We start from the raw sequence: 6706 nt of genomic DNA, 5'->3' as shown, positions 1-6706 counted from the left end.
GGGGGGGGGGCGTGGGGGGGATACGCGCAACACGTGACGGCGGAATCACAACACGGAGGCGAGGTTACACAACAACAACAACAAACAACAACATCCACAGCGTTATGTATTAGGTACTTACCGCTAGTTATTAATATTAACAAGACGGCTGCGGTGACGAGGAGAAGGAGGAGAGGGGAGGAATTGGACGTTGACTGAACATTTGTGGGGGGGGGGGGGAGAAGAGCTTCATAGCTCATCGGATTCCTCCACGAGAAATATTCTGAATTGAGAGGAGGGGAACGGCTGATCGGGAAACGCGAGCGGGGTGGGGTGGGTGGACGGCTTCCAAGAAGAGAGACGAGAGGGGTTAGACGAAGAAGGGGGGGGGGGCATCACAGGATCACTTAAGGGGATGGTCAACGAGGTGAGGAGGAGGTGAGGAAAAGAGCGAGATTCCAGGAGGTACACGGACCCCACACGGACCCCAGACAGACCGGCCTGGCGGTGAGAGAGGGAGGCAGCGAGGCGGGACCTCTCCCTGCCGGCCGGAGTTGACCCCCTCGGTTCGACCCCCTCGGCTCGACCCGGGGTCAAGTCCATGGACGCGCTGACCCTGCTGGGGGTCTACTCGGGGGGCTGCTTCCTGCTCGTTCTGCTCGTGCTGAGCGGACGAGGCCGGGGCTGGCTGGACGCGGTGAGTGGGGACCACAGGAGGCATCGCCACCCACGTCCCCCCACCCCCTCTTCAATGTCCCGGCAGATGCTTTGGGGTTGGCCATAGCTGCCTCGACTCTACAAGCAGCTATTTGGAAAGGTCGACGAGCTCTGTGGCTGTCCACCAAACGCGATATGTGGGGTGACCGCCACGATGCACCCCCTCGGATTTCAAAGTCGTTCCCATTCAATCGCAGCACAGCGACGAAAAGCCATTGATCACGTCAATGGCTGTCAACAATAACAACCGCGACCAGATCGATACAACCCACCACCGCTAGACACCACTATCACACCACCCCAACCGCGACCTCCGATACTAATTCAGTAGTTTCAAAGCCTGCGGGTTACTCGCAGTTGCTTGACATTGGCCCCCGTGTTGAGTCTCCAACAATCTCTACTTGACATCCCCACACCACCTCACGATCCGACCGCCCACGCGTTAAATGTCCATCGTCTGTGCGTGCCGCATGTATAACTTCTTTCGCGCCGTACGTAGCCTTGCCACGCTAATCGGAGGCGCGGGGGAAGGACATCAACCTGAGCACAAAGAGCAGTTCGAACGAAGCCGAGGTTTCAATCTAGACGACTTAAAAGTGCATAACAGCTCCGGTGGCTTTTTCTCGTATCGGAAGGAAGAGCGTTCCAGACGGCCACAGAAGCGCGCGGGGTGGTGGGCAGCGAGTGATGAGAAGCCGTGCTGAGCCACCTTGCCGATTTACAGTTCCATTCTCGCGCCTGGCAATGTGCTCTATCGGATTATGACGTTTATTGTGAAATTTCGGTCACAGTTCCTATGATTCTAGATTTGAAGCTTTCGTGACTGCAAGGATTCATACTCTTAGGTTTTTTTTCGGTAAAGTCACGTAGGCCAATCGAGATCATTGTTGGATGGGCGAATGAGTGGCGAGTGAATTAATGACTCAGGTGAGTTGGTGAATGATTTAGACTGAGATTATAAACGACTAGGGGAATGAACAAGTGTGCCGGGTGAATTAAAAGGTGAGTGAGTGAAATCAGTGACTTTTCCGAAAAAACCTAAGAGTAAGTTCCTATAATCACTGTTACATTGCTTTTATGGCTTTATTTTGGTAATTTCGAAAAGTTTTTTGGTTTGGCCATGTTTGTTTGGTACGGTACGGAGTTAGACTGATGGCCTTAATCTAAGTTGTCTTGTGGTTGCTGTTGTTGTTTGACTTGCATCCCACTGGGATTTTTGCACACAGCGTTGGTGTACGGTGCTTTATCTAGAATATTTTGCTGTCTTTTCCTGGATTTTCTGTTTGCACACAGTCACTTTAAGATGTTTTCTCGTTTATGTTTTTGTTTTTTGTTTGTTGCGGTTGCACCCGATTCAAGAGCCAAATGGCTCACAGGGCTAAACCAAATAAATGACATGAAAAAATTAACATAAAATGGCATGTCTGGGTGAGATCTTCCCGCGTTCTGTTTTGCAGGCGTCTCGATGCGTCCCCGCGCCTCTGCACTCCGCGGTGACAAAGGTCATCGACCACCTCTTCAACCGCAGGTAACCGCGATGGCCATCGCAGGGGTCGGTGAAAGGAGAAGGCAGTTGTGGTGTGTGGAGATGTGGAGAGTCAATCACCCACCTAAGACACAGATCCCTCCGTGGAGCCTTAGCAGATTTTTGGGGCAAGTGCTGCTGTTAGCGAGCACCTATAAAGGCCGGGAAGGCGCACGAGGGGGGGGGGGGGGTGGCCAACACCACGCCCGGCCGCCTTTATTTCCCTGGCGATAATGTTTACACACCGCACCAGGTACTCATTTGAGGCTGGATCGACCTAGGGGAGGTCCAGGACCGGTTCAGATAATCGTCACTGGTGTTGACTGTAAGCGGGAATCAAACCCGTGTCACAAGTGTCGTAGCGCTAAACGCTGCCGCTCCCCACAAATCATCCACCGTTATCGTTACCACCAACACTGGCGCAGTCCTTACGCAGGTAACCATTTGACTTTTCCTCCCGTGTCATTTGGCAATATGAGGCATTGACAAGAATAAAAGTGTACGGCCTTTATTTAGACAGTCCCCGTGATCAAATAACCCGGGATGCTGCCGATCTCGTATATCTCAGAAGCTAGCAGAGTTGTGCCTGGCTGGTGAGTGCTTGGACGGGTGACCATCAAGTGCAAGTGGTGTCACTGGACAGTGGGTACACGTGTTGGGCAGGAGAGGGCAGTGCAGCAAAAGCCAATGTTCTGTACGGTACATGGAATTTTTCGCAAAGCTTCACAAACCGACACGGGCCAGCGTGTTGGACTGTTACCATGCAGCCCCTACGAGCCGTACGGTAGCGTGGGGAGGCCCTTATCCAGCAGTGAATTGACATAAGGGCTGTACGAGGTACGTGAAACGCTGCATGCTTGTGAAGCCGTGGTGGAACTGGCCGTGTGCTTGATCTGCTGCCCATGTGGATGGAGGCGAGCGCAGGTCGCGGTTCTTCGTGTGGTTGCACGCGGCCTTGGAGGCGGCCGTGGGTCTCGAGTACTGGCTGGAGGTGGCAGGGCTGTGCCACCAGCTGGCGCTGCCCTCCGGTGCCATCGCTGCCCCCTACGCACTTCTCGGCCTCCACGCCTGCTTCTTCTACCTGTGCTGCACTCGCGACCCGGGTCCGTGTACGCATCCGTGTGCCACGTCCGTTTCGCCAACGCGGGGGTTCTTTAATTGCTTGCGATAACCTTTAACAATACTGAGCTTCGACGGTCCTGGCCCTCTCGTATCAAGCACGGTAGCATTGATCGTATCACTCGGTTATTGACAATCTCATGGGAAACTGGACAGTTATACACAGAGCAAGGCTGTTCATCTGGGTGTCCCACAGGCCACATCTGGCCAATGAAAGGCTCTTGGAGTGGCCCACTGAGGGATACAGATTAGTGGGAAGAAACATAAACAAGTGGTGGTGTATGTGTGTATGTTAAACTTATTTCGCACCAAACGTAGCCAACCATGCTTATCGGAGGTGTGGGGGAATGACAAACTAAACACAAAAAACAGTTTTAAAGAAAACAATGTAAATCTAAATTTAAAAGTGCATAGCTCTAGCGGCTTCCTAATATATGCACATGTTCACCCCTTTTGTCCACTGCTGGATGAGGGCCTCCCCAGGCCATGCAGGTGATGAGGGTATTTTGACTGTAATTCGCCACGCTTTTGCTGCAATGCCCTCCTGTGAGGTTTGAGATGAGAGAGAGCTGTGGACAAGAAATACAGATTAGTGAGATGAAGGTGAGCTTAAACGGGAGGTGAGAAACCTGGAGACAAGGTACACATTAGTGTTCACGTGTACGGATGTCATGACGTCACGACACCGTGTGACGTCATAGCGTCTGTACCAGTGGCATATGATATAAAATGATCCGCCAGCGCACACCGGTTTTATTATGCAGCCTACTTGGAAAATGTGGTTGAGGAACCCTGCCCTGATGCATCAGTCACTGTGTACTCCAGTGTGGCATGTAACGATTAGATGTGCATGCCGGTTCACAGTTTGTTGCTTTGTGTGTGTAATTGGCGTCATTGCTTCTCCAGGCACAATCACTCAACACAACCACGCCAAGCTGAGAGCCGTTTACCCGTACGATGGAAGGCTCTTTCTTCACGGCCGCGTCTGCCGCACTTGTCATTTTGAAAAGCCGGCGCGATCCAAGCACTGCCGTGAGTAGGCGACCGCATCTCACCAGCCTCCTGTCAATCTACTGCTGCTGGGTGAAGACCTTCCCGCGGGGGTTGTGAGACCATAACATCGCCAGGCGGTTCAGCGTGGGTCAGTGAAGAAGCGGGGGCTCTTGACCGGCTCAGTTATCACTCACCACAGATGTTAGTGGTGACTGGGAATTGATGTCAGATTTGTAGGTTTATAGGCCAGTGATCTCACCACTGCACCACCACTTCCACTGCAGTGCTAATTAGTGAACACGTAAATTAGTTTTTGCAACTTAGACCATTTCTTTTTTGTAACTATTTAAAATTTGAAAATGTTCCTCATTTTTGTACTGCTCTGTAGTGGATGGCACACTCTGCAATCAACTCCTTGAGTTCAATTCTCGTCCACTTTTAACATCAGTGGTAAGTAACATCTAAACCGTGTCATTCGCTCTCTCCCCTTCACCAACACTCACTGACCACATTAGCGAAGTGTGGTCAGATAACCCCCACAACCCGTGCGGCATGTAGAGGCACTCATCCAGCGGTAAGATCGACCAAAGGGCTGGTGCATGTGTAAACGCTGAACTTTAATCGCATCTTTGGGACACAAAGCCACACCAACGCAAGACCCTCCGCTGCCCTCCCAGATATCTCCGCTGTCCTTCCCCTCCCACCCGCAGGTGTCTGTGACCGCTGCGTGCACCGCTTTGACCACCACTGCGTGTGGGTGAATGGCTGCGTGGGCGCGGGGAACCTGCCCCTCTTCCTCGGCTACCTCCTGTCGCTGACGGCGGCGGCCTCCTGCATGGCGGCGGTGATGGTGGCCGCGCTGCACCGGGCCGCCGTGCTCTCTGGCCTCGTCCAGGAAGGCTCCGTCGGGGGCCTACACGGCGAGATGCCGTCGCTGCCGATCACCGACATCGTTCAGGTGCGCTCGCAGCATCCCCATAGTTCCTCATTTTACGTTGTTTGTCCTTGTGCCCAATGTAATCCCCATTGTGCCATCGGTGTCATGTCATGGGATGAAGAATCCATTAGAATCTGTTGAGAAGCAGTGCCACCTCTGTTCTAAAAAAAATGGCACCACATATGCGTATTCTAGAGAACTACCTTTGATAACCTTTGTGGACCACACAGTTGAGGGCAGCACTTTCCCACCTGCCCTGCTACTGATAGTATGCTTGGGCAGCTGTGAGGCTCTTTGGACTCGAACCCAGCATTTTAATGGTACCAGCTCAGCACCCTGAGCCAATATTCAGTGGGCCTCTTTACTCACACTATGGACACGTGGTTTATATGCTCTGCAAAGAACTCTTGTCACATGGCAATCCAGATGTATTATTTGGGAACCCTGTTTCTGTACAGTTGCTGTTCCTCAGCTTTCCAAGGCTGGTCTTCACCCTCGGCTTCCTGATCATCATCTCCGTGCTGCTTGGGGGCTTCACGGCGTTTCACCTTTACCTGCTGCTCATCAACCGCACCGCCAACGAGTGGCACCTGGCGCGAGGCTGCCCCTCTGCAGCACGGCCGCCCCCCTCCGCCGCTGCTGGAGACGTCCGCGGTGGCGGAGCTGCGAGCACAAAATCCCAGCCTGGCGGAGCACCGACTCGAAATGCGGACGAGCTGGCGGATCGTTCACGGGCGGAACGTTCACGGTCGGACTCTGAACCAGGGCGTGACTCCAAAGCTAAACGACGGATCGTTCGACGGCAGCGCAGGGCTCAGCTGGCAGGTCCTGCAGGAGTTCCCGCAGGAGGTTATGAGGATCTGCTCCTGGACGATCGAACGAACTTCTACTCCAAGGGGTGGATGCGCAATATTTCAGAGGCGCTGTGGTCCCATGTATGAGCTGCTAATAGCGTGATGCCTCCCCCTGTTGCACAGCGAGTGTTTTGAACAGTTGTTACGTCCAACAGTGGTTCCTATTTAGCTCACGAACAGTTGTGCGTCATCCGGCAGAACGGCAATGTTGATGAGCACAAGGTCATTTAAAAACATCGCATATGAAAACATTACCGCTTTGCAAAAAATGAACCTCGAAAATAAAAACGAATTTTACAGTGTCATTTGTCACGTGGCTTTTGCACGAACATAGTACCATGCTGCTTGGTGTCTGGGATAGTTGTGCTGCTGCTACTATTTAGTGTGGTACGCGGTAGCGCCTCTAGCGCCTACAGGATTCATGTGACCCCATTGCACATCACGTATATTATTTGAAACGTTAATTCTTGCACAATTCGATTCATGTATCGTGAGCTTGAGAATCAATTGATTCATCGTTACACCCTGAACCAGCGGTGGCCAACCGGCGTTTCCCAAGCTGCATGCGGCTCTTTAATCCAC

The 6706-nt window shown here is 52.6% G+C and overlaps 1 protein-coding gene across 1 annotated transcript; it reads left to right on the top strand.

The window, feature by feature from the left end:
* Nucleotides 1-20: 20 nt before the first annotated feature.
* LOC144722065 (palmitoyltransferase ZDHHC4-like) lies at nt 21-6426 on the top strand. Its single transcript, XM_078600165.1, has 6 exons — nt 21-676; nt 2154-2224; nt 3146-3324; nt 4247-4372; nt 5044-5291; nt 5729-6426. The coding sequence occupies exons 1-6, from the start codon at nt 581-583 to the stop codon at nt 6209-6211; spliced, it is 1203 nt and encodes a 400-aa protein (XP_078456291.1). The 5' UTR covers nt 21-580; the 3' UTR covers nt 6212-6426.
* The last annotated feature ends 280 nt before the right edge of the window (nt 6427-6706 follow it).

The sequence above is a fragment of the Lampetra planeri genome, chromosome 1 (genome assembly GCF_965212315.1).
Source record: "Lampetra planeri chromosome 1, kcLamPlan1.2.h2, whole genome shotgun sequence".
Classification (NCBI taxonomy): Eukaryota; Metazoa; Chordata; class Hyperoartia; order Petromyzontiformes; family Petromyzontidae; genus Lampetra; species Lampetra planeri.
The sequence above is the reverse complement of the archived record's forward strand: the minus strand, read 5'-3'. Positions and strand labels throughout refer to the sequence as shown.

What these genes read in the sequence shown, in the direction of transcription:
- LOC144722065 (XM_078600165.1), top strand. Translation starts at nt 581, where the DNA reads ATGGACGCGCTGACCCTGCTGGGGGTCTACTCGGGGGGCTGCTTCCTG. An exon ending in GTGCTGCACTCGCGACCCGG is followed by an intron (nt 3,325 to 4,246) that starts GTCCGTGTACGC and finishes TTGCTTCTCCAG; the next exon opens with GCACAATCACTCAACACAAC. An exon ending in CGATCACCGACATCGTTCAG is followed by an intron (nt 5,292 to 5,728) that starts GTGCGCTCGCAG and finishes GTTTCTGTACAG; the next exon opens with TTGCTGTTCCTCAGCTTTCC.